A 27,684-nucleotide genomic window follows, 5' to 3' on the forward strand; every position below is an offset into this window, starting at 1 on the left:
ACCAATCATCTGAGCCGGCTAAAGTAACTGGATGGCCTACCTGCCTGTCAGCCTTCCCTCTGGGCACAAACTTATCTCGTGCCCTAATTGGTCATGTGCGCGTTCGTGTGTGCTGGAGGAGGGGCTCGGTGAGGAAGAGGCAGATTTCTTCCGGTTGTGTATTTTCAAATTCTAGCGCACTCGAGCTGGTTTAATAAATAATATTTCTTGGCCACTCAATAAAAGGACAACGGGAAGTTAACCTGATCCACTTTGGTGAAATAGATCAGGTTATTTATTGAAGTCTGATCGAAACACAAATACCCAACAAAGTGAAGAAGTGCTCTCCATGATGAAAACTCATGCACCCACAATGCATCTGTTTGTAGTCTATTATCAACCGCTGAGAAAAGCTTCTTTTACAATATTAAAATACATTTACCAACACGGCAGGGTCAATGAAGTCTGTTACGTAAAAAAACACAGGTGTATGGTAAAGTCTAAATTCACCAGCTGCTGCAGAACTCCAGATATTAACGAGCAATTAAGTAAAACAATAAATACATCGGACAACATTTACAGGGTACCTGAGCCTGAAATACCACTTTAAAATCTCTGTTTGCAGCAAATACAAATGTAAAATATTAAAAAACAGGGGCGGGACATCTCTAAGCTGCTGACCAATCAGAGCAGACGGTGGAGACATGATATGAACCTGAAAAGTCCACAATATCTCCTCTTTAATTAAAAATAAGATGATATTATGATAAACTGTAAAATATACAGCTTTCCATCTGAAATGGGAACTGAGTCGACATGTTCGCGATGCATTTAGAAACAATGAGGTGTTGAATATGTAACAGACTCTACCCGCACTTTTCCCACACTGAACACGTAGAATAAAAACTCCGCTATCAAAACATCTGTGCGTGAGAATAAAGAGAGACATGTGAACGATTCATAAAAGCTAATATATATATATATATATATAAAGTCAAACTCGGGAGCATCAGTACTGTGCCGTCACGCAGGATACAACGCGATATAAAAACATCTGTAATTCAAACAGCATTTATATAATTGATTCCAGCCGTGAAGCCGAATCATTCAAAGCCGTGCAGCAACACTAAATATTGGCATTAATATAAAAACACTGAAAGAATAGTGCTGAACACTGACATGTGTTTGAATGGCTTACGTCCCCTCTGACCTCGGTGTTCACTGACTTGTCTCCTGGAAGACAAGTGGAAGTGTGTGTCGTGTATTGCACGTATAATGAACGGGACATTTAGAGTCCAGCAGGTGTTCTTGGGCTTCACTGCGGCCGGTAGCAGGCGTCCGGCTGCCACACCCTCAGGTCCACCAGAATCTGGTTCAGTTGGCTCATCCAAAGGCTCCTCTCGTCCTTCGTGTCCGCACTCAGCCAGTTCCTGCACACACATATACTATTTATACACACATACATAAAGGTTTCATGGTAAAATACCTGAATATTTATTATATGTATTTATTATATTATTGCACAGTCGCACTTTAAGTTCTAACTTCCAATTATACATTTTTATTTCTTTTTTTAATGATTTATTTCGAGCAAAAACCCAATGTACTCTGAAGAGGATTAAAACATGTATATATATATATGTCTATGATATGCAGTGGTGAAATGTCACAAAGTACATTTATATTAGTACTATTTTGATATAATTTACATTTTATTCTATACATGTAACCCACTACACTTTGAAGCAAATACTTTTTGCTCCTTTCTCTACGAGCTACTGTAATATAGAAACACACGATGCCACCTCTTATGTACCCAGTATTTAAAAAGTAACTTAGATTGACTTTGACAAAAAAATGCTCTTTAATGTAAATGTTGGACAAAAGCCGAATAAAAACTCAAAATAAACTGGAAAAGAGTTTAATATATTTAAAAAATATATAATTTCTCTTTTATTTTATCTATTTTCTTAAAACAAACGGAACGAAACCCAAACATTGAACTCAATTTTAGAACTTTCCTCATAACGAAGTATTTTAACACCAAAGTATTTCTACTTTTACTTTAAAGGCTCAGATTACTTCTTCCACACGGACACGTGCTTAGTGTTACCGTGTACTTGTATTGCAGTACTTTCAGAGCGTAGTACCTGTAGTGTAGTACTCACTTGGTGACACACATGGTGTTCCCCCAGACTGTGTACTTGTACTGCAGTACTCTCAGAGCGTAGTACCTGTCGTGTAGTACTCACTTGGTGACACACATGGTGTTCCCCCACACTGTGTACTTGTACTGCAGTACTCTCAGAGCGTAGTACTCACTTGGTGACACACATGGTGTTCCCCCACACTGTGTACTTGTACTGCAGTACTCTCAGAGCGTAGTACTCACTTGGTGACACACATGGTGTTCCCCCACACTGTGTACTTGTACTGCAGTACTCTCAGAGCGTAGTACTCACTTGGTGACACACATGGTGTTTCCCACACTGTGTACTTGTACTGCAGTACTCTCAGAGCGTAGTACTCACTTGGTGACACACATGGTGTTTCCCACACTGTGTACTTGTACTGCAGTACTCTCAGAGCGTAGTACTCACTTGGTGACACACATGGTGTCGGTGCACTGCGAGACGAGGGTCTCCCGGTCCTCGGCTCTCTGCGGCCGAACAGTGATCAGCTCCAACGTGTTGGGTCGGGCGCAGAACTCCCTGTTCACCGGGTCCACGCGCTGACTGGTGCAGTGACGCAGGTTCAGACGCCCGATGGGGTTCTGGGGGGGGGGGGGGGGATATAACACACATCACAAACAGACCGCTGTCAGAACAAGAACCCTGGAGATATGTGGGGGTTATCGAGGAGCTGCCATTTCATGTCCTGTGTGTTTGTTCCTTCGTCGTAGGCTCAACTTAATCCAAACAATTATTTACAAAACACGTCGCGTGTAATCGTATATCACCAGCTCCTTTCTCTAAACATATATGAATATAAATAGATGGTCCTTCAAGCCGTCGTGGAGTTCGTCCACAATTTGAGGAAAATATGCAGAAAACGAATTTACAATAAAAAATAAAGTTTATATAAATAAGAAGTTAAGTAAAAGAGTGAAATATTATGCAGTAAATATTAAAAACATATATTTTTATAAAAACAACCAAAAATAAAAAAAATGCAATATAATATTAAGTTATAAATAAAAATATTGTATTAGTAAAATTGTAGAACAGTAAAAATAAAAGTATTACTTGCAATAGAAACACATGTAACCTCAGTAATGCTAAAGGAAGCTGCATGTTTAATGAAGAGGTGCTCACTGAACATGGAAGATAAGATAATAAAAAGAAAATAGAGGTAACATTTTAAAGTGTAGTTTCCTAGGTGACGGTTGCCATGCATCGATCTCTCAAATTGATGACGAAAGTACAAAATAACTATTGTTGTGCAGCTCTGGTCCACCGGAGAACCAGGAAGCACAATGTCCTATTTCCTGACACTAGAGGGCAGTGTTCAGTTAGAAACAGTTTGCCACCGACCCGTCAGGGAGTGCAGCAGAAGGGGCTGGATGTGGGCGTGGCTTCCTTACGCGATGGATCAAAGCGCTAAATGTTAATTAGCGAGCATGCTTGCTGGTTTGTAACGAATGTCCAACCTTGTTAATTTGCTACTGTAATCTGACTTTTTTTGATTACTGCACATATTTCACATTTCTATTTTAATGTAAATACTGCTATATTTTACTATTATTTGTATTATGTTTTAATGTTATTATAGTTTTCTTAAAATACTTTTCTATCAGTGTTTACAATTCTTGTTTTACTTTTATGTATGCAACACAAGACCAAGACAACTTCCTCGTACGTGTCAACCTACCTGGAAGTAAATGTATTTCTGATTCAGACTGTCACTAAATAATTGACCAATTAAGCATCAGCGAAGCGCATCTAACCGTATCTCCATTCGTCTAGAATCATCCCGAATACGTTGGGATCATTTCAGAAGAACACAGGACCCATTCGTGCACTTTATAAAGTAAAGAGTGTAAAGCTACCTTGCGCTTCTCGTCGTCGGGGTAGGTCCAGTAGGAGATGCAGTATCCGGACAGAACACACCACCTCCTGTGCCACGAGCCGAACCCACTGACGTCCTCAAACAGCGTCTGGAGAGAGAGATAATATATTAGCATTGTGGAGGAAGCTTCTGTGCAGCGATGCAGTCACCGAGTCAGGAAGGAGACACGGGGCGAGCAGGAGTTCTGATGTCAAACACGTATCTTTAAAACAAGCATCGGCCGGAGAGATTCACATCACGAGTCGCGCAGTCAGAGGTTCTGACTGCGCGGGTGGCAGGGCTCTCGACTAACTTTTTTCCTCATCCTCCCGGAACCGTCCCGAAATTAAAATGTTAGTTTTTCTACATTATCATTAGTTAAAATCATTCAAAGTGACTTTTAACATAAATAAAACATCATCCATTAGATGATAATTCATCAACCTTTTTATTTGAGTAAATCATTCAATCACATAAACAAAGGCCAAACATATTTAAACAAACACACGAACGAGAAAATTACTCTAATATTGAATCCAATCAAGTCCCATCCAATTATCAAAACAATCCAACACTGTGTCCTGAAGACAGAACCCAGAGTACCCGCTAACAGGATGACGGCCTTTACAAACGGCCCCGCCCCCTCGCACACAGACGGGACAGAGAGATCTCGTCTGGATTGGAAAGCTCAAATCCATCATAGACGCATGTTTTAGTCTTATTGCATATTAGAAACAGAGTTGGTGAAACTAAAACTGCGATATAATGTGTATGTAGCAATAATACATGTGACATATATTTTAAATGTCTCCAGTACTGATAAAAAGTCCGATAACGTCGGAGCTTAACGTTACGACTGTCTTTAATAATTCCGGCCCGTTTAACACCGGGGCTCGGTACCCATCCCTACATGGGGAGAGGCAGCATATTGCTAAGGACTAAATACGATGGAGGGTTCTCATCTCAGCCTTATTACCCATAGGGGATGAAGAGGAGTAAGTAAATAAAGAGGCCGGCGCTCCAGGCTCTGGTTCTGCTGTGCGTTTTTGTGATGTAACGGTAAAACATTTCAGAATTCCTCCACTGGATGACATTTTACATCACTCACCCGCGAAATACACACTCAGTACATAGCTAGACCCGCGAATTTGCGGGCCAGGAATTCGCGGACACAGCTGTAGCTACATGTGTGTGTATTTCGCGGGTTTCTAAATGTTTTGTGCGTGTGTGTTTATGTTGACAAGGAGGTTTAATAACTGTGTGCTACACAAAACGTGCAGTCGGTTTCATTTTCATCGCCGTTTGTAGTAGAGTTAGCAGGGTATTTTTATTTTAACTCTCGTCCCAAATTCGTCCCATAATAATTTTTTATCCTCCCCGACATTATTTTTTTCAGCCCCGGGACGACGGGACGTCCTGAAGCTCGAGCCCTGACGTGTGGGTTGTCATGTCAAATCTGATCCGCCTCGCATCTCGGTAGACCCTTTAACTAGTTTACAGAGAGTCAACCCACATATTGGGGATGGGCGTAGACATCTGCAGACACAGGAGACGTCTCTCACGTCTCTGGAGCTCAGAAAGCCAGCGTTCTCACAGTCGTAAAACCCCCCTTGTGCCCACCAGGTCAGGCCATAAAACCTAGTATCAACATACGACGGCATCAACACATTCCCTACGGGAGATTAGAAGCAGGGATGGTCGTAAATGTCAACACACAGAATAAGGTTAAATGTTTAGGAGTAAAGGCAGAATGAATCCCTAACAGTATTAGATGAATTCTCATTCAAACAATCCCTCAAAACTCACCTTTTCACTCTTGCCTTTCAAACCCTACTCCCCTCACCCCTCTTCCACCGAGCCAAGCGCTTTTTACTTTTGTTGTTATTTTCCTTCTTTCAAGGTTTCAAGGTTTCATTGTCACGTGTGCGGAGCTACCGTGTAGATATGTAATGAACATCTGAGGTCACAGGCCCTCCAACAGAGCAACACAATAACGCAGATGAAATAGTGCACGTAAATAAAATAGAAACAGTGCAGAATATTCTATACAGTAATTAGAATACTGATAGTTACTTGATTGTAAGCAGGAAAAGCACTATATGAATCTACAGTGTTTCCACTCACCAGGAAGCCCCTCTCCTCCACCTGCGAGCCCACCTCACACTGCATCTTCAGGTAGACGTTTCCCTCCAGAGGACACAGGAACGGCACCTGAGAGGCAGAGACACACGGCAGCAGCTCAGACATCAGGGTGCACACGTGTTTCAGTCAAATACCAGGGTCAACGAATAAAAGGTCACGATGCAGGTTCAAGAGGGACAGACCGTTAGTGTGGGAACGCAGTAAATAACCCTCCTGTTACAGTGCTCTCCCACACACACACACACACACACACACACACACACACACACACACACACCCTCACAGAAACAAGTACACACACACCCCCTCACAGAAACAAGTACACACACACACACACAGAGAAACAAGTACTCACAGAAACACACACACACACACACATAGTAACCTTGGCGTGAAACAAGTCACTGAGCAGCTCTCTGCCCCTTCGATCATATTTGATCTAAAACAAAGACATCAGGAAGTGGGGGTGAATGAGGGAACATGAGAACAACAGGGAGTCTGTGACGCCTCGACACACACACACACACACACACACACACACACACACACACACACACACACACACACACACACACACACACACACACGAACACTAATAACTCAAACCTAAAGCGCGGACATTAAGCCACAGAGGAAACTGAGGGACACTAGAGATGGGAATCTGAAAGCAAACTTATATTCGAATATTCGACCCCCAAAAAAACGGTTAACCGATTAACGACATTAACATATCCTATAAAGTTCATTTTCTAAATGTTGAAATAAATAAAGTTTTAATAATAAATACATTTTCAAATAAATATAGAAACCAAACCAAGTTCTTTGTGTTTTTCCTAAGATATTTAAAATGGCACCGTCGTATACATTTCATTAATCCATTTGATCATAATGTCATCAACTTAAAAATATTCATAACTCATATTGGAACACCGGAATCAACGAATATCCGATGAACCATCCCATCCCTAATATCAGGATGAAACACGGCTACGGTGAAAAGAGAGAGAGCTATTCGAAGCAGGAACCAGCGTAATAAACCATCTGACGAAGGCCTGCGCGACAATGCTTCAATTCACTGGCTGTTCTTTAGGATATACTCAGATCAAGAGCAGACAGAGATGTTAAGGGTGGGGGGGGGGGGGGGGGGGGGGACACCACACCTTTTCCGCGTCACTGCAGCTCTCTATCAAGCCGTGGGCAAAGAGGATGGTGGGAATGTGTAAACAGCAGATTACGACGGTGTGTCAGCGACCAATGAGATGCTCACCTTGTCCAGGTGGAACTTGTTCTGCCCGATGGAGGCCAGGGTGAGCTTGTGGGATCCGACCAGGAGGAAGTTGCTGGTGCGCACAGAGTTCGGTCCTCCAGGACTCGCCATCACTACACACACACACACACACACACACACACACACACACGATTATAGTACTATAGTGATACTGCATTAAGTTTAAAGGGGCACTCCACCCATCTTCTATTATACAGATCCAGATCTCCGTCTCCGATGCTTCACCAGATGAATCTGAAGCTCCCGTTTTAACTACTGGTATTTTACAGAATCAAGAAAACTTCGAATGCCTTATTTTTGGCTAAATCTGTGCACAAATCTGATCTGCGATGTTCAGGCTTTTCGTAGATTATTATTATTAAAAAAAACAGATGTTACCAATCCCCTTGCATATTTTACAATGCAGCGTCGGGATAACAGTTCAAGTTTAAGTCGCATTTATTATTCGATTTTGAAGATTGTTTAATGGATCCCTCATTTAAATCTGTCTGTTTTTAATTCAGCAGGAAACAATCAAAAACACGTCAAACAGCCACACAGCCTTAATGTATGAAGCCCATGCAGTTCATGAGTTGCAAAAGGCTTTAATTAGATTGAGTATTTCTACATACCTGGAGTCTGGACACTTTTCTGCAAGACAAGAGATGAAGACCGACAAATAAAAAATGTGCAAATGGCAGGCAGGGGAGAAGTCGAGCACTCTCATTGACACGCACTTTGAACAGCAGAACACATATTAGAGATACTCACAGTGATGGCCAGGAACCTCTTCGGAGTCATAGCCTGGAGAGACGAAGGACATACTTTAAAGACGTAAATGACAGTGACATGTTTCTGGTCAGGTAACAGTGCATCACCCACACTGTGCCCCCCCCCCCCCCCCCCACACACTAGGGCTGCTCAATTAATCGTATTTTAATTCGCGATTACGATTATGGCTTGCAACGATTACGAAAACAACGTAATCTAAATAAAACGATTATTTTATTAAAAAAAAGTATTGGTTTTTCAGTTGAATTATACTCAAAGTTCAGGGAAATCATCAACTGTGAAAGACATCCTGTTCAAGTTTTCAAACTCAATGAATAATCGCAATTACAATTATTGACCCAAATAATCGAGATTATGATTTTTGCCATAATTGAGCAGCCCCCCCCACCCACACTGTGCCCCCCACCCATACACTACAACCACACTGTGCCCCCCCACCCACACTGTACCCCCCACCCATACACTACACCCACACTGTGCCCCCCCCCACCACACACACTACACCCACACGTGAGGGATTAATACAGAAACATACCGACATACACATATCATGGGCCTCATGAACATGTCTCCTTATTATCTGGACACACACACACACACACACACACACACACGCACACACACACACGCACACACACTTCAAGCATTAAAGCATGCTTCAGTGTCGACAGACTCCATTAAAGTTAAAGTGCATATTTACCTTTGACTTGCTGGCTTTCTTCTTCTTGTCGTTGCCGACGTCTCGCCTCTGCACCTGAGGGTCAAATGAAACAGAAGCCTGAGGAACCAGCTGCAGATCAATCCTAAAAACAGGTATGTAACCGTTATCCAGAATGTTTCTCACAAGGCGAACATGCACACACACCTTGAAGCAACCGAGCAGCGTTAAACCCTCAGAACAAAGATGCTACAATTGATGTAATGGCGTTGTACGTGCTCAATGCGAAACCTCTTTATCTCGAGGCAGTCTAACTGCACATAGCATTTCATAAAGTTTGACCTGCTACTCAAAGTATCTCATGCTGTGCACTAGGGCTGTACCCGAATACCCGAATATTCGTTCGTTGGAGTACTATTCGGGTTTCAATTTCGTTATTCGGATATTCGTTTTATCTCAGTTTTTTTTTTCAAATTGAATTAATTGAAATCTCCAATATCACCGTAAGAGCTTGTGCCTCTTCGGGGGGTGCTACCACTTAACCATACACGTTATCGTTTACTTTCTCCGTCTTTATATGAAGATATTACTTTTTCTCCATTAATCTCCAACATGTTGTTTCCATAGCAACAACAACTTCCTGTCAACTGCGCTAACTCTCCTTCAAAATAAAATCATAAATAGGAAGCCAAGCCAAATTACACTTAAGACATACAACTGCAACGAAAGTAACAAACACGATGCGATACCCTTTCCAATTTCAAAGAACACAAATTGGGTTACATCAACAAATAACTATAAAACAACAATACTGTAGAATAACTAAATGAATGCCGTGAATACACCGAAATACACGCGCTGAAGCGGTTCGCTGCTGATTACTGCCGAATATCCGGAGACCGAAAAATGGTATTCGGGACAGCCCTACTGCGCACGACCATATTTGTATCATATCCAGCAAAGTACATATGAGGACAAATGCACATATTACAGATGATCTTAAAGAACGTCTGAGTAACAGTGTTTGGAGACAATTAGAAAACATCCTAACCGGAAATCAAAAAAGAAAGATTCTACTTTTGAAAGTAAATGCTCACCAAGCTGTAGACCTCGACATCGATCTCAAAGTCACTGGAGACGTCCGATCTGAGAGGGAGGAGGACCGGAGGTATTTGTTAAAGTACAGAGTAGAGTCTGATAGAAACATGTTTTTAGAATCTGACCAGGTGCTCACATGGTGAAGCTGGTGGGGAAGGACAGCGTGTCTCCACTCAGTCCTCGATGTGTGCTCGCTAGCGGAGTCGCCACAGTGTTCTCCACTCCAGCTCGAAGCATCAGGAAGAACGAGTGCTTGGTCGCCTCTGCAGGGAGGAAGAGGCGTCTGTTATTCACAGATCAGAACTCTGCTGTCAAGAAATGTCTACTCGCTAAATGTTCACTGTTATATTATTAGCTTTTCTTTCTTTGCGTCTTTCTCATCTGTGTTTTTGGTGTCATCATCGGCGCTTTCACTCCGGAGTACTTTTCCCAGGAATAGTTCCGATAGTTCCTGGGATGTTGCGTTCACACCAAAAAGGTCTGGAACTAGAACTTTTTTTTTTTTGGCGAACCATTCCCCTCTTTCAGTCCCTGCTAGAGAGGTGGGACTGAAAAGGGGGAAACGGTTCCTATGTCTGATTGGCTGGGCGGCTTGCAAACCACGCCCCGTAAAACTCTGAAAAGTTTTGTGAAGCCGCCCTTTTATTTGCTTGCATTAGCATTAGCCCCGCGCACCAACGCAGAGAGACTAACTTATGGCAACACAAAATAAAACATGGGGGGTGGAGATGAGGAGGTGTCGGCGCTCTGGCGATTTACTCGGAAGGCTTCAGTAGAAGCTGCTGGGACTCCCAGCAGCTTCTACTGAAGCCTTCCCCAACTCCGGGGACTTCCGGCCGGTGACTCCGGGTGGCAGTATACGCCGTGAAGTGGTTTGCGGCCTGCCAGTGAAGAAGAAGAAGAAGAAGAAGAAGAAGAAGAAGAAGAAGAAGAAGAAGAAGAAGAAGAAGAAGAAGAAGAAGAAGGGGCCGTTTCTCAATGCCGAGTACACACACTGCAGAGCAACCATTTCAAGTATACTACGTCAGAGTGGCGCAGAATGGGCATTTAAACAGTGCTTCAGGTGCCACTCGATGACGTAGTCTACTTGAAATAGTTGCTCTGCAGCAGTTTTACTTGCGATTGAGAAACGGCCAAGAAGTGACGTCAGCGGCTCTTTTGCCTAATCCTCCCCAGGGACGTACTCCGGTGTGAACGCGATCTGCTCTTTAGTTCAGGGACTAAAGATCTCCGGGGAGCTAAGGTCCGGGAACTCTTCCTGGGGAAAGTACTTGGTGTGAAAGCGCCTCATGTGCATATTGCTGAACAGATTTATGTCATTCATGTAAAGCACAATATGCTGCGACAATGTTTGACACTGAATGCCAATAAACAGAGTATATAGGAGACCTTTGATGTTCATAGCTGTCACCAGAGCGGTGCCTCGAGAGTATCTCTCTCTTCCTGAGCGTACCTGGCTTGTTGGCGATGGAGCAGACGAAGTCGGCCTTGAGAGGCAGACGGAGCTCCTGCAGAGTGACGGAGCCTTTAGAGGCCGAGGGTCCAGAGGGTCCCGGGGCTGAGAGGGGCTTCTTCTGTCCCGTGGGGTCTCTGGTCAGACGCTCCAGCTCTGCCTTCAGAGCCTCCCTCTTCTCCGCTGAGAGAGAAGAGCAGAGAGTCAAGCTTTGGTTCCACCGAGGGGTCCACTGGAGAGCTCTCATCCATCCATCCATCCATCAATCAATCAATCAATCAATCAATCAATCAATCAATCAATCAGGGGCTTTAGAGTGAGGGGTCCACGGGAGAGCTCTCCTCAATCAATCAATCAATCAATCAATCAATCAACCAGGGGCTTAAGACCAAAAGACTCCAGAGGACACGCCTCTCAGGCAGTACTATGGGATGTTACTCACTGGCCACCAGCAGCAGCCTCTCGGCCTCGGCCTCCACCTGCGACCCCCTGCCGTGCTCCTCGTCGGTGCAGCAGTTCAGAGCCTGGCTGGCCTGATGGATGACCGTCTGCTGCAGGTTCAGCCCCGTGCTCAGGACCTGCAGGAGAGAGAGGGGTGCAGTGTAATATATCTGTACTGGTGATACGACACCAGCATCGTGACAGATCATCGACACTGCTGAAGTTCGCCCTACACTGTAATCTGGCATGAATGAAACTCCGGTCGCGTTCACACCGGCCTCGTGTAGTCCGGTTCAATCGAACCCTGCAGCGCTGCAGCCCGTGGTGCGGCTCGTTTGGGTTAGACACCTCTGACATGAACTCAACAACCTAAAAGAGGCGAACTCTGGAGCGGTTCATGGTGTGAGCGCAGTCCGCACCAAAACACAGGAAGCGTAGTATTTACGAGTCACAAGAACGCGGATGTCTTCAAAGATCTTTAGCAAAACAATGAATGAAGAGTTGAACCGTGTCGTGTAAAAGTAAAAAAGCTCCCTGAACTATGCAGGAAAGTGGCAGCTCTTAGCCTGAAGTGATAAACTGAAGCGAGGCTGTAGGCCCTTCTGAAAGCAGGCGTTCCTCTGGCGCGCCGCAAAGAAGCGACTATCAGGTGACAATGCGACCTTCAGGTGACGATGCGACCTTCAGGTGACGATGCGACCTTCAGGTGACCATGCGACCTTCAGGTGACCATGCGACCTTCAGGTGACGATGCGACCTTCAGGTGACCATGCGACCTTCAGGTGACCATGCGACCTTCAGGTGACCATGCGACCTTCAGGTGACAATGCGACTTTCAGCATTTGTTTTCCGAACCTTCATCTTCTGCTTGACGTTGATCAGAGCGGCTCCGCGGGGCTCCTCTGCTCTCTGAGTCACGTCCTCTTTCCTCACGATCACCTGCTTCACTGCCGGCCTCTCCGTCTCCTTCACTCGGATCGACCTGTAGGAGTCGATGCTAAACACACACACACACAAACACACACACACACAAATATTATTATAATAATAATAATAATAATCTTTATTTGCACCTGTCACACAATAAGTGCAGTTCAAAGTGCTTCACAGAAATGTGAAATCACTCAGAATACAGTTTCCAGTAAAAGACATAAAACTACAAATAGCACAAATACTAGGGCTGTACCCGAATATTCGTTCGTTTGAGTACTATTTGGGTTTCAATTTTGTTATTCGGATATTCGTTTTTTTTCTCAAATTGAATTTATTGAAATCTCCAATATCACCGCGAGAGCTTGTGCCTCTTCGGGGGGGTGCTAACACTTAGCCATAAACGTTATCGCTTACTTTCTCCGTCTTTATATGTAGATATGACTTTTCTCCGCTAATCTCCGTCACGTTGTTTCCATAGCAACAACAACTTCCTGTCAACAGCGCTACCTCTCCTTCAAAATAAAAGCATGTCCACAAATAGGAAGCCAAGCCAAATTACACTTAAGACACAACTGCAACGAAAGTAACAAACGCAATGCGATATCCTTTTCAATTTCAAAGAACACAAATTGGGTTACATCAACAAATAACTATAAAACAACAATACTGTAGAAAAACAAAATGGATGCCGTGAATACACCGAAATACACGTGTTGAAGCGGTTCGCTGCTGATTACTACCGAATATCCGGAGCCCGAAAAATGGTATTCAGGACAGCCCTAACACACACCATACATTTAGATTAAAGGTACGCCGATGACATCGTGCATAATATCAGTGTGATTCTTATTTGCTAATGTTTATCGATATTTACTACTTTCACTTCTTCGCTATCAGCTTGGGAAATGTTCTTATTAAGAAGAAGTGTTGCAGTGTTGTTAGTTAGCAGCAACATGACGACCTCCTCCTTCCTGATACGTCCTCCCTAACTCCCAGAATGCACTTCACCAAGCTTCACCCCTCCCTCTCTCCTCTTTGTGTTTAAATACCCAAACTCTACTCTTGGTCTTTCCCTCTGCACACGGCACGCTCTCTGTGCGGCTGAACGACTTTCTTGCAAGAAATAAACCAAGGCAGCTGAATGGTTTGATTCTCGATCCACGTTTGATGAGATGAACTCCCCTCCCCCGACATCAGAAACACATTTACAGGAAGTGGATGACTCCAGGCTCCAGACTCCTACCTGTATGGAAGGCCTCTCTCCTCCTCCAGCGTCTCCCCCGAGGAGGCGCCTCGCACCATGTTGGATCTCTGGAACTTACTCCGCCTGGACGCCTCTTCGGGAGTGCCGCTCTTCACCAGGAAGGAGGTGGCTGGAGTAGACGTCTGCAAAAACAAAACAGTTAAAACTGAATTTCTTTTGCAGTTTTTAGAGTAATTTGAGCGTCAAATCGGTTTCAATCTACTTTTAGGAGTTCCACATTAATGCACACAATGTACAACAATACCCGTTTTCTTCCATTTCTTTGTAAACACTGTTGTATTTTACTATATTTTGCATTACTTTTAATATTTTTCTAGTTCTGTGTTTTTAATTTTTGTTTTACTTTTATATCTGCGCTGGGGCCGCACGATATTGAAAAAAACCGACATTAAGATATTTTTTCCCCCTGCGAAATAAATTGCGTTTTTTGTAACTATATTTAACCGGATGAAGGATTTTAGTCACGGACGTCTGGATCTTAACTGGTTGACTCATCATGCCTTAAGTCATGATGGAACATGTCGTGATAATGCATGTTGCTTACCCTCAAATAAGGGGGTTCATCTGTGAATGAAGAAGAGAAGAACCTTTTTGGATCCAAAATAGTTCCAGATGTTGCTTTTCTTTTTGGAAGTTAATCTTCATTCTCGCCGGTATCGCCTCCTGTGCCTCGCTCATTTTTTACCGGTGTTTTGATGGTCTGCAAACTAGCGGGGCGGGGCCTGCTGGGATCTGATCAAGAATGATTGTGATTGGTGGTTTGCTGTCACTCACTCAAGAACTGCTGACATGAGAGGTTTTCCTTTTGTAGCAAGCAGCAAAATAATTGTAACATGACGTGTTTGAGTTAATTTGTACTTAATATCGCACGTCCTAAAAGAAACATTGCACGTCCTGCGAAGTGAATATCGATATATCGTGCAGCCCTAGCATGCACCACGACATCAAGTCAAACTCCTCGTACGTGTCAACCTACCTGGAGATAAACCTGATTCTGAAGTGTGCATGTTTTCTGCTTTTTAAAATGACTATTGAAATGTTGACTTTTTTTAAATGTTTATTTCGAGTCGTTTATTGTTATTGTCCAACGCCGTGTCTTTTATGCAGCGGCCCAAACATTTCCCGACCTGGGATCAGTCGAGTTCTTCTGATCTTATCTTAAAGACGACATCCTGCAGCGCTCCCTAATTCAGAAGCTCACTGCTTCCTTTTTTAAATATGTTCAGATACAGATCAGTTCCTGACAGTAACAGGAAGTGGTTCCTACCATCATCCTGCTCTCTGGACTCTTCACCACAGCAGCCACACTCTCCAGAGGAATGATCAGAGACATGGAGGAGATGTTCAGAGCGTCTTCCTCATCCTCATCATCCTCATCGCTCTGGTCCAGGACTCCCTCAAACAGCTGGTTGATAACAGCAGAGTTGATGGAGCTGTCCACGTTCATCTCCCGCTCCTTAACCTCTTCCTCCTCCTCTTCCTCCTCTGTGGTTCTCTCTGCAGGGCGGAGGACCCTCAGAGGACTGGATGTTGAGGCTGGAGGCGACATCGTCCCATGGCCTGACATTTAAAAAAAAAACAATGTTAGAAATCATATTTTCTAATGTAAAAAATGAACAGGTTTCCTGGTGTTTGCATAGGAATAATTATCTTTAAATCAAAGTGCAAACAGGGACCGGACACGGTGTGTGTCCAAAGACATATCTAAATCATCTAAAACTATTAAGTCATCTTTTTGCACAGATCACAAAACGCTTCATTATATGATCAACTCAGGCCATGAGTGTTGTTTGTAAATCGCTTTGTGAAGATAACAGCTGGCATCTCTGGCCTCCTCCGTTCACTCCCTTCAAAGCTGAACAAATTAAATATCCAGCAACACAACTTCCTGCTCGTTCTCGAAAGTAAAGTGTAAAGCAGGAGACTCTGCTTTTAGCACTAACTAACATAGAGACAAGTTGGGTACAAAGTCACACATTCGACACCACACGTCTTCTCGGGTCGGGAACACACGTTACGGTATCATTCATAACCAGGGCGGGTGCCGCGCCCGGTATTAAACGGCCCCGGAGCTGAATTATTAAAGACCGTGGTACCGTTAAGCTCCGACGTTAACGGTGTTTTTATCGGTACTGGAGACGTGTCAAAAATATATGTATTATTGCTACACAAACATTATATTGCAGTTTTAGTGTCGCCAACTCCGTTTCTAACACGCAATAAGACTACAGCATGCTTCTTTTTAGTATTTTCGATCTTTCCAATCCAGACGAGAGATCTCTCTCCGCCTGTGTGCGAGGGGGCGGGGCGGTTCACACACACGCAGCTGCTACATGCAGCAACACACACACACACACACACACACACACACACACACACACACACACAGCTGCTACTCGCAGCAACACACACACGGAGGAGATGGCGGAGAGAACGCGCTCCGAGGTGGTTAAACTTTACCCGTCTCGATGCTCGTTGCCAAAAGTGCAATCAGAGTTCAGCATGTGAGGGCGGCAACACGAGCAGTTTGTCTAAACATCTATCCAAAGTGCTCCACGTCCAGACGGAGGAATGGGTTCCACTGTCTCTCCAGCAGCTCTGTAGCCCCCCCCCCCCCCCCCCGAGTAACGTCTCCCCGTCAGGTGTTCTGTGTGCTAGCAGCAACACACGGAGTTACTCCATGATACAAACACGGGTTAATGATGAGAGGAAACTGAGGTATTTAGTTTATTTAGTTTCAGCTGTTCTGTTCACAGTCATCAGATTATTTAATACTATTTGTTAAAACATTGTTGTTTCTTTTGATGTGAAATATTATGTATTTAATTTAAATAAAAAGCAATGTTAGTTTTGTTCACAATTTGTTTAGTTAGTTTACCTTCTTTCTCCAAAAGAACCGATAAGAGTACCGTTAAAAGACCGGACCGATAAGCGCGATCCATAAAAGTAGTAGTGCCGTTAAAACCTTAACGATACCATCCCTATTCATAACGTCTTACATTAGGGGCCAGCTTTGAGAAACCAGAGCTTTCCCAAAGTCGAAAGATCTCATGGACGAAAGAACAGCTGCCAACGCCCGCCAGAGAACCCAGTAAACGTGTTCGACAGTGAGATGAGTACAGTTCGGTACCTGGAGGGACGCTCTTCGTGGGCGTGTCCGTCCTCTGGGCCGCAGCGTCCTCCGGCTCGTCTCTCTGAGACACGCCGGACTCCACGGGCTTCTCTGGCTGCTCCTGAAACACATCAGTCATTCAGCACGAGAGCAGGACTGTGGGCTGAGATGAGCGAGTCAGATGCGCGTCGGCGTACCTTGACGTCGGTGTTCGTGTTGGTTCCGGCTGCCTGATCTTTCCACAAGTTGCTCCCCTTCTGGAAGCGACTGCGGATCTGAGCCAGCTCTGACTCTCGCTCCTGAAACAGAAGAGGTTGTTTTTAAAATCTCATTTCACTTTTGTGAAACACAATGATTACAGGTATCATTGTGGTTCTCTGCCTTTTGCACTCCGCCCCAAACAGATGGTCTTTCTGCACATGAAGAACAGGAAACAAAACGAGACGACATTTTCTGTTTGTGATCACATGACGTGTCACTTGTTGAACGCTTTTATCCAAAGCGACTAACGTACACTCAGCACTGAGGACGATCCCCACAGGAGCACCTTGGGGTGACGCGTCTCAGGGACACAACGACATGCTGACTGAGGTGGGACTCGAACCTGCTACCCTCTGAGTCGAAGTCCAGCACATTACCCACTGAGCCACAGCCTCCTCAAATCTTTTAAATGTTGTTCATGTAAATAAAGGAGCATGCATGTGGAGGTTAATAGGAGGGCAGATGTGGGCTGGGTCATATATCGATATAACATCGTTTATTTGATAGGAGACTACATAAGGCGCGTTCACACGAGTACTTTCCCCACAAAGGTTCCTGAGAACTACGATTTAGTCGCGTTCACATCAAAAAGTCCCAGGAACTAAATCAGTCCATCAGAACCTTTGCACCCCCTTTTCCGTCCTGCTAGAGAGCAGGTACTCGTGGGAGAAAAAGGTTCCTGTGTCTGATTGGCTGGCGGATTGCAAACCACGCCCCGTCAAACTCCCAAAAAGTGTTGTGAAGCCGCCATTTTATTATCCTCGCATTAGCATTAGCATTATTAGCATTAGCATTATTAGCATTAGCCCAGCGCAGAAACGCAGAGACTAACTTATGGCAACACAAAATAAAACATGGGGGGGTGGAGATGAGGAGGTGTCGGCGTTCTGGCGATTTACTCGGAAGGCTTCAGTAGAAGCTGCTGGGAGTCCCAGCAGCTTCTACTGAAGCCTTCCCCGACTCCGGGGACTTCCGGCCGGGGACTCCGGGCGGCAGTATACGCCGTGAAGTGGTTTGCGGCCTGCCAGTAAACCCAAAGCAGAAGAAGAAGAAGTGACGTCAGCGGCTTCATTTGCCTAATCCTCCCCCAGGGACTTTTTCCGGTGTGAACGCGATCTGTACTTAGTTCATGAGAACTAAAGAGTTCTGATGAACCTTTGTGGGAAAAGCACTGCGGTGTGAACGCGCCTCTATAGTGTTAGATTTGGCACATGGTGAAATGACATAAGTGTCTATTCCTGATCTGAAAGGCTGCGTTTCACTAAATGCAAGTCATTTTCTGAATCACCCAGCGCTGCTTTATTATTATTTATTATTATTTAATTTGTATTGCTTTTTTATTAATTCTACCGTGTTGTGTAATGTTTATTTATACTGTTCATGCTCACTACTTGTAGCACTTCGGGATTTGAAGTGCTTTATAAATGGAACCCATTTTTATTATTATTATTATTATTAGGCTTTAGTCACAATGTCTCTATTTCTGATGATTATTTATCAAAATTGTAATTTTTTGTAAACACCGTGTAAAAGTTACCCTAAAACACGGTCACGGTATTTGTTTAAAACAGTTTCGAGTTATGATCGACTTCACTCAACTCTCTGCTCCAGAGCTTCTCTTGATACCTGGACTTAAACTCACACTGTGCATTTTACATTTATATTAATATTTAATAATCCATTCCTTGCACTATTATTATATATCAAATATCCTGCTTTATATTTTGTTACTGTACATTTGTAATTCCACATTTTCTACTTTTTTTAATGCTATTTTATTTCGATTTGAGACGTTTACATTCTGGATTGTTTATTTCCAGTCTTTTCATTTCTCTAATGGGCGATGCCTCTTCTTCTGACGCGGCTGCAACGCAAACATTCCCCACATTGGGATCAAGTGCTTCTGATCTTCCCCCAGCCCCACAGGACACAGCGCGTGAACCCAGAGACACAGCGTAACATTAGTGACATGGGCTTTATAAATAAACATCGACTGACTGAACATGTACCAGCTTCTGTTTCTGGGTGAGGTCAGCAGTAGTTGTGTGAGTGGCGGCTCTCAGTCTCTCCTGAACCAAACGGGTGTTCGGGGTGAGGGAGGAAGGAGTCCCAGCAGGGGTCCTGGAGCCCCCTGCTGGAGAGGAAAGGTTACTGCGCTCCTGGCACTTCTCTCCAAAGCGCTCCAGGAAAGATTTCACACCTGTTGGGAATAAAGGGGACAATTATTCTTTTGATACAGGCGGGAAAACCAACTGTGAAAACTAAATAAAAAACACACATTTTTCAATATTACTGGCACAATTAATAAGATGCGTCACCTCATCTAATACATCTTTCATGTACTTGTATGTAGACTCTTCTTGATCCATTTATATTTTATTTCTATTAACTTGCACATCTCAAAACATTCTCTTCACTATTTGTTCGATGTCCTCTATATACATATTCATGCTGCTCTGCTGGAGGAGGACTTCAGGTTCTCCTCTGTGGCTGCCGAGTCTTGAAACTTTGCAGGACTCGATCATCTCTAGATATTCCCTTTTATAAAATAACTCACCAGGTCCTCCTGGGGAGCCCTTGGGCCCAGAGGATCCAGTGATGGTGGGCTTGGTTCTGAGTTCTGGTTTCTGGGGGCTGGGGACGGGATTCAGGTTCCTGGAGAGGGCCTGGGTCTTCAGGGGGCTCTGAGACACGGATGTTAGGGATGAGGGTCCGGCCTTCTGGGGGCTGCATGGACCCTGGATGGAGCTCTTCTGGGGGCTGGAGGGAAAGGATGCCCCCTGGATGGAGCTCTTCTGGGGGCTGCATGGACCCTGGATGGAGCTCTTCTGGGGGGTGGAGGGGAAGGATGCCCCCTGGATGGAGCTCTTCTGGGGGGTGGAGGGGAAGGATGCCCCCTGGATGGAGCTCTTCTGGGGGGTGGAGGGGAAGGATGCCCCCTGGATGGAGCTCTTCTGGGGGCTGGATGGACCCTGGATGGAGCTCACTGACTGGAGAGCTGCTCTTGCTGCAGGAACCTCCACCTTCTGGGGGGTTGGGAGGTCAATTCGACCGGGCTTAGGTGGGCCGTACAGAGCCTGGAAAACACACAGGTCGAGTTACTAATAAAGCAAACAGTGCGTTCAAGCTGGAAGCTGCTGCTCTGGCACTGAGCAGCAGAATCACGGTGTGTGGAGATGCAGCACAGGACGTCCATTTGGGCTACTCTTCTCTGACGGTGCTGATGGTCTTTGAACGGGGGGGGGGGGGTCATGTAATAAGGACTGGAAAGAATGTTGAAGTGTCAGCAGATCTCTCCGATTGATAAATGAATTGCCGGGTCACTTATTTGTATTTACTTTTGTTTGGCCTCAGGATGGCGATAGTTGGATGACCATTTTAGTTTCACTTGCATGAAATGATGAGCTGTTTTGTTTTGTTGTATGTTTCTGTATGTTTTGAGTGTGTGAGGACCCCAGGGAGAATAGCCAATGCTCATGCTAGTGCTAATGGGGATCCTAATAAAGATATAATGTCACCAAGTTAGTTAGTCCTCGATGAAGCTTTCTTACGCCATGTTTTATTTGATCAAAAGCACAAAACCAAAATAAATTCACAAAGAAAATCAGTAGAACTTCACAGTTGAGTAGTTAAAGCAAACGTCTGGTACTTTTATACGCTTAGGGTAATACAATAAAAACACACAATGTTATTACGTTGTTAAGCGTCTTTATCCAGACGGCTCGTATATAAACAGTCAGTAAGACATTTATCTCCAAAGCCTGAAGTACCTGAGCGCCGGGCGTCGACTTGCTGCCTGCGGGACTCGGCTTGGCTCCGATAGCCCCGTTAGCTCCTCTGCCGGCTGACGTGGGGACGGCAGAGCTCTGCTTCTCCGTGGGGAACGCAGCGTGGCTCAGGTCGTCCTCCCAGGACCCGATGGTGGCGGCGAGGTTAGCGAGACGCCCTCTCCTCCCAGCAGGAGGTCCTGAGGACGGGGTGGGGGGTGCTGCAGCTGCCTCAGGGTGTCTCTTCGGAGGAGACGGGGGGTCTGGAGCCGCTTCAGAGGAGTCTGGAGGTGGGGACATGTGGCACTTTAGCGGGGATGTACATATTGCAAAGTATGAATCCCTGAAAGTGGATCAGGAAGCCTTTATCTTAACAAAGAGGAAACAAATTAGACCGAGCCACGTCTTTCTTTCCCCCGGACAAATATATCTGCTTTAACAAAGATGGCTGGAATAAAAGAAGGCAAGTGACGAATGAGTGCACTCAACGTTTGGGCAAATTAAACAGTTTTTACTGAAATAAAATGCATAAAAAACACCCAGTTGCCCAGAAACAAAATATAAGTTGAAAGAAAAACAAATGTTTTAACGGATATACATTTTTTATAGATTTGAGGCAAACTCAGAAAGGACTAAGTAAATGCACCGTTTCAGTTTCTCCAGAGGGAGTATACACTTAGTATCTCAAAGAGCCCAGAGAAGATATTCTCACCGTCTCCATCCCAGTACTTCCTCTGCGCCGCGAGCCTCTGCAGACGAGACCGCATGCCGGCAGTGGGAGGAGCCTCATCTTCTTCTGGATCCTCCTTCCTCCGAGGGGTCGACCTCACAGGAACCATCGCCTCCTCCTCTCTGAAGCTTTGGGCAACAGGAGGAGACACACCCACCTTCTTCTGCTCCTCTCTGAAGCTTTGGGCAACAGGAGGAGACACACCCACCATCTTCTCCACGGGTCGGGGTGCGTTCCTCTCCAGAGACGAGGCGTGGCGGACACTGTTGGGCCCCGTTGGGGGTTTCTTATCTGTGGGGGGGTCTGAGAGCACGGGGGCCACGGATCGGCTCATCGCTGGCTCCTGGTTCTCCTCGCCGGCTACATTTTCCTCCGAGCAGCGGCGCTTGGAGGGGGAAGGCTTGGAGGAAAGCTGTGGAACTGGGAGGAGGCGATGGGAGGGGAAGCATTAGTGAAGAGTTCCACACACTGCTGAGCAACAACACGTGTTCAACATGTTCAGAGTTACTGGCTGCCTTCTGAGTTTGACCATTGAAATACTGCAACAAAAGACTCCACATGCAACTCTGTGAAATATATAATTGTTATCTAGCTTCTACCATACATGTAACACTTCATTGCTGCTGCTTCTACTCCTCTACCTGAATGTGTACTTCATGTAAATATCATGTGCATGCCAATACTTTTTGTCTCTATCTTTACTTGCGAAGTATTTAAAGAGACAGGAAGTTAGAACGACAGCTTTGTGAATGTGAACGGGCATATCACCAGCACCCTCTGAGTCCGAGCCACGAGAGCAATACTCGTCTCTACAAAGGCAGAGCCGAATATAACATTTACAAAGTCAAAATGTTCAGAAACAAAAGGATGGATCGAACTTAACTTTGTGTGTGAGCACTTTGATAATGACGTGTATCTGTATTCATGCAACCGGTGCCGTTCGAGGTGCTTTAGTTTGTCTTAAGTTGTTGGGTGAGCCCCATCTTCAGTTTCCTCTCTTTCTAAATGGTGTTCCCTCTCTCTGCACCCCGGGTTCAGGAGGGACCGTAGCGGATGCCTTTGTGAAGGGAATACTAATGGACTAAATAAGGCTTTAAGTTCACGAGAAGCTTTATGGAAGGAAGTGTCGTCACCTTTCTCGCCGAGCGTCCCGCTGGTCGCGCTGTTGGCGTCGGCCAGCGGTCTCTTCACCATCGCTCTGCTCGCCGCGTTGGGTCTGTCGGCCATCTTCTTCTGCAGGTTCTCCCTGCGCGCCCGGGTCCGCTCCAACAGTTTCTGGCACGACAAAAAACATTCAGACGGTTACTCCAGGGGCTGCTCACAAGACGCCCTCCAGCTGCAGCGATCGGACCGACAGTCTCAACATGTCGCATTACGAGTCGCACAGAAGGCCAAGTTCCTGATTCGACAGTTTAAAAATGTTTAAGTGATTTCTCCAGTGGCGGCTTTTCACATACAGACGACGCCCAGTAAAAGATCTCCATGTGGTCGATATTTTACTATCACTTACAGTACAATAATAATAATAATCCGTATATTTATTATAGCGCTTTATCAAAGACTCTCAAAGCGCTTTACAAATACACATACAGATCATACATGTAATGGTCATCTACTGTGGACAATACCCACAGGACAACTTCCACCTTCAGTGACCCAACTGAAACAACGGCCAGTCGTCACATGCCACATAATTGTTGCTCAAGGTATGATGCAGCAGGGACGCCTAATATCGCTGCCCAGTTTCACGTTTGCCCTTTCTAAATCTGTTTGGGTGTGACGGAGCAGGAGGCACTTTTTATGTATTTCTCTGTCTGTGTTGTTTTAGAAAGCGTGTCTTTCATATGCAAACCAAATCAAACCTACGGGGACAAATAAATAACCTGGACTCGAGCAGTTCTTGCCATCCCGTGCGTACAGTGAAGTCGAGGGTTTTATCTGAGGCGTGCCACGGGTTTCTTCAACAGCCCTAAAGGCGTGGATGTGCATCCCGCAGTGTCCTCTTGAAACTAAGCCGTGCAAGAAGCAAGTCGAACATCGGTACGATTACATCATTCAGCTGCTTTTCTGCAACATCGACAGGAACAACGGAACGTTTGAGATTCTAAATGAACATGTGACTGAAAGCAGATGAAGTCCCGCAGGCTGTAATAGATGTTCATGTCATTGAAGGAATAGTTTAACATCGTGTAAACAGGGTACAGTACTTTATCTGCTTCTTTATGAGCACCAGCTTTAGTGACACCAATCAGCTCTCTGTTTGCTCGCCCTCTTTTCTTTACTCGACATTCCCTCCGGCGATGTCACACACTCTGAATTACTGTCTGAGCGTTAACCGTGCAAGTCCAAGCACATTCCTGCAGCCTCCGTTTGCACCGCCTTCTCAACTTCCCCGGCAGCATGGAAAAAGTGAAGTCACATTTCGCAGCATTCCTCAGCGTTAGCCACTCCTGCTTGGGCTCCTGGATTTGAATTTTCAAACCCTACTGGCTCGGATCCTGGAGTAACGGGAATCGTTAGAGGATATAAATCATTCCTACTTTTAGCTTGCCGTGTCAGCAAGAATGCTTCAAGACAACTAGAGCAAACCAAACCAGAAGGGGCCAGTGTTGGCACATAGCATTGCCCTACATGGAGACGGCTGATTTATGGAAAGAACATGACTTTGCACAGAAGCTGGGGTCTTTGGGTAGGAGCAGTGATCGCGTACAGGAGACGGTGTTATAGTCCTGCATCAACACCTCAGCAAGGAGCCTGGTTACAGACCTACCAGTGGTGTAAAGTAACTCAGTACATTCACTACAGTACTGCACTTAAGTACAATATCCGAGTACTTCTTCCACCAGTACAATATCTGAGTACTTCTTCCACCACTGGTTGTTACAGTTATTTCAGATGTTTTTGCTAAGTCATTTACTCAAGTACTGTACTTAAGTACAACGTTGAGGTACTTGTACTTTACTTGAGTATTTCAAAGTGTTGCTACTGTGTACTTCTACTCTTCTACAATTCAGAGGTAAATCATGTACTTCTCCTCCACTACATGTATTTAATACCTTTAGTTACTTCACAGATGAAGGATGTGAAATATAATCAAGTGTTAAATCAGACTTTAGTTCCACCTGGAGTGAATCCACCAGCTACCCTGCAGTCTACAAAGTACTTGAGACTAGCTGCACCTCCACCAGCTACCCTGCAGTCTACAAAGTACTTCAGACTAGCTGCACCACCCTGCAGTCTACAAAGTACTTCAGACTAGCTGCACTTTCACCAGCTACCCTGCAGTCTACAAAGTACTTCAGACTAGCTGCACCTTCACCAGCTACCATGCAGTCTACAAAGTACTTCAGACTAGCTGCACCTCCACCAGCTACCCTGCAGTCTACAAAGTACTTCAGACTAGCTGCACCTCCACCAGCTACCCTGCAGTCTACAAAGTACTTCAGACTAGCTGCACCTTCACCAGCTTTGAGAACACTTTCATGATCAATCATTATAAAACATATCATATATATTATTCTGAAATGGACCAATCAAACAATAATAATACCTTTTACTTCGAGGCGCCTTTCAGGACACCCAAGGTTGCCTTACAGTGCATTTAAAAGTTAAAACAGCTACAACAAAAACGGAACACAAATTAATCAATGACAATTAATCAATGACAATGACTACTTTTATTCCTACAATCTGGTACTCAGATCTTATTCCTAAGATCTGAGTACTTCTATTTGTATTAAAGTACAAGATCTTCTCCCACCTCTGGATAAATGTGAAATGCTACGTTAGCTCCGTTAGCATTAGCAGCCGTTGACGTTCTATCTACCAAGGTAACTGTTTAGCTGTTTAGCTGTTTAGCTAGCTCCCCGACTTACCTCAGTAAATGGATCCATTTTGGACAGTTTATCCAGACGATTATAAGCGTTGTATTGAACAAGAGTTACACACTGTTTGTGAACTAAAACAGGACAAAATGGAGCTCCTCTCTCCTCTTCTCAGTTCCTCTTCTCTCTGACAAAACAAACTGTTCAAATTTTGAATTTCAGCGCTGCGCCTACTGCGCAGACTCCGACCGTTGAACGAAACCACTGAGAACCAATCAGAATCGACTTGGCTTGCTTTTCACTTGAACAGCCAATCAGAGCCTAGGTCTGTACAAAAAACACGTCACATGTCAACAAGGCCCCTCCCACTCCACTGCATCACGCTTTTCACATGTTTAATGAATGAGGCATTTGTGTATTCAAAATATTAAAAACAAAGCGGTTGAAACGAGCGCTGACCTAGTAAATACGCTCTTCATACAAGTATGGACAGACTCACGGATAAACTGCCTGATGTGGAACCTGATCGGATCCACAGCATGCACACAATGAACATGTTTGTGCATGACTAAATGCAAAATGTCAACAAAGTGCAACACCGAACAAAATGTTGAAATAGCTTCCCTGTCAGAAAGTAAAGTCTAACTCTTCCCCTACTGGTTATGGTTTTACTACATCAAAATACTTGTTGAAGGCATTGGAGGCTTTTGCATGAATATAGAAATGGAGGGATGAACCCCTCTGTAATGGCCTCACATGCAGAGCACACAGCACACACAGTGAAATATGTTCTCTGCTTTCAGCCCATCCTAGTGCTAGGAGCAGTGGGCAGCTATTGCACAGCGCCCGGGGAGCAATGGGAGTGGGGGGGTGTCCGGTGCCTTGCTCAAGGGCACCACGGCAGGGCCCAGGAGGTGAACATGGACCTCTCCATACGGCCCACAGGCCAAGCCCCTACTGACTGAGCGACTGCCGGAAGTAGCTTTAGAAAGAAATAGCTTCATCTGGAAGAGCAGATATAAAAACATTTTCGGAAAGATTTTATTGGAGACAGTGTTTAAAGGGTGGTTAAAAGGGTTTTATGTTTTCATTATTATAAATTGTTTTGCTATTATAATATGTTTTAATATTATTTTTAGTATTTATTATTATTGTAATGTCTTATTTTTCTATATTTTGTAATGTATTGTAGTTTTTGTTATTATTAGTTTTATTTGTTCTTATCACTTTCCCACCTCACGGAGATGGGGAGCCCCCACCCTCCCTGGGGCAGTGGGGAGCCCCCACCCTCCCTGGGAGATGGGGAGCCCCGACCCTCCCAGGGGCAGTGGGGAGCCCCCACCCTCCCTGGGAGATGGGGAGCCCCCACCCTCCCAGGGGCAGTGGGGAGCCCCCACCCTCCCTGGGGCAGTGGGGAGCCCCCACCCTCCCAGGGGCAGTGGGGAGCCCCCACCCTCCCTGGGGCAGTGGGGAGCCCCCACCCTCCCAGGGGCAGTGGGGAGCCCCCACCCTCCCTGGGAGATGGGGAGCCCCCACCCTCCCAGGGGCAGTGGGGAGCCCCCACCCTCCCTGGGGCAGTGGGGAGCCCCCACCCTCCCTGGGAGATGGGGAGCCCCCACCCTCCCTGGGGCAGTGGGGAGCCCCCACCCTCCCTGGGAGATGGGGAGCCCCCACTGCCGAGGGACGATTTTGTTTAGTCTCTTTTTTTTATTGTTGATATATTTTTTTGTTTTGCATATTTATATTATAATTTTGTATTATTATAATTGTTTAACTTATTTTATTGGATTTTTGTTTTGTTGTTATTTTATCTTATAATTATATAAATGTTTATTTTTAAATTTATATTTTTGTATGTTTTTATTGTATGTTTGATTTCTTTATGATGATTATTATTATTATTAATAGAATTGTCA

At 44.9% G+C, this 27,684-nt stretch overlaps 1 protein-coding gene across 3 annotated transcripts; it reads right to left on the bottom strand.

Moving 5' to 3' along the window:
- Positions 1 to 232: 232 nt before the first annotated feature.
- On the bottom strand, positions 233 to 25,974 carry anln (anillin, actin binding protein). Of its 3 annotated transcripts, XM_071202618.1 has the most exons (25): positions 25,820 to 25,974; positions 23,078 to 23,219; positions 22,153 to 22,364; positions 21,927 to 22,101; positions 21,218 to 21,498; positions 20,005 to 20,524; positions 19,457 to 19,647; positions 17,384 to 17,485; positions 17,205 to 17,307; positions 15,342 to 15,634; positions 14,054 to 14,196; positions 12,733 to 12,874; positions 11,879 to 12,014; positions 11,437 to 11,619; positions 10,120 to 10,246; positions 9,983 to 10,031; positions 8,928 to 8,981; positions 8,763 to 8,807; positions 8,207 to 8,239; positions 8,068 to 8,086; positions 7,436 to 7,548; positions 6,151 to 6,237; positions 4,028 to 4,135; positions 2,580 to 2,752; positions 233 to 1,409 (listed from the first exon to the last, which is right to left on the bottom strand). In XM_071202618.1, exons 1-25 carry the CDS (start codon positions 25,835 to 25,837, stop codon positions 1,295 to 1,297), a joined length of 3,564 nt encoding a protein of 1,187 aa, XP_071058719.1. In that variant the 5' UTR covers positions 25,838 to 25,974; the 3' UTR covers positions 233 to 1,294. The 3 variants fall into 3 exon arrangements, with proteins under 3 accessions (XP_071058719.1, XP_071058718.1, XP_033935403.1); XM_071202617.1 differs by having other exon boundaries at positions 21,927 to 22,364; XM_034079512.2 differs by lacking the exon at positions 8,763 to 8,807 and having other exon boundaries at positions 21,927 to 22,364; positions 25,820 to 25,973.
- Positions 25,975 to 27,684: the final 1,710 nt, after the last annotated feature.

This window comes from Pseudochaenichthys georgianus, unplaced genomic scaffold (genome assembly GCF_902827115.2).
Source record: "Pseudochaenichthys georgianus unplaced genomic scaffold, fPseGeo1.2 scaffold_639_arrow_ctg1, whole genome shotgun sequence".
Classification (NCBI taxonomy): Eukaryota; Metazoa; Chordata; class Actinopteri; order Perciformes; family Channichthyidae; genus Pseudochaenichthys; species Pseudochaenichthys georgianus.

Coding starts and splice junctions, on each gene's coding strand:
- anln (XM_071202617.1), bottom strand. Junction 14,197..15,341: donor GTCCAGAGAGCAGGATGATG/GTAGGAACCACT, acceptor TTGTTTTTGCAG/ACGTCTACTCCAGCCACCTC. Junction 1,410..2,579: donor GACACCATGTGTGTCACCAA/GTGAGTACTACG, acceptor ATGTGTGTGCAG/GAACTGGCTGAGTGCGGACA.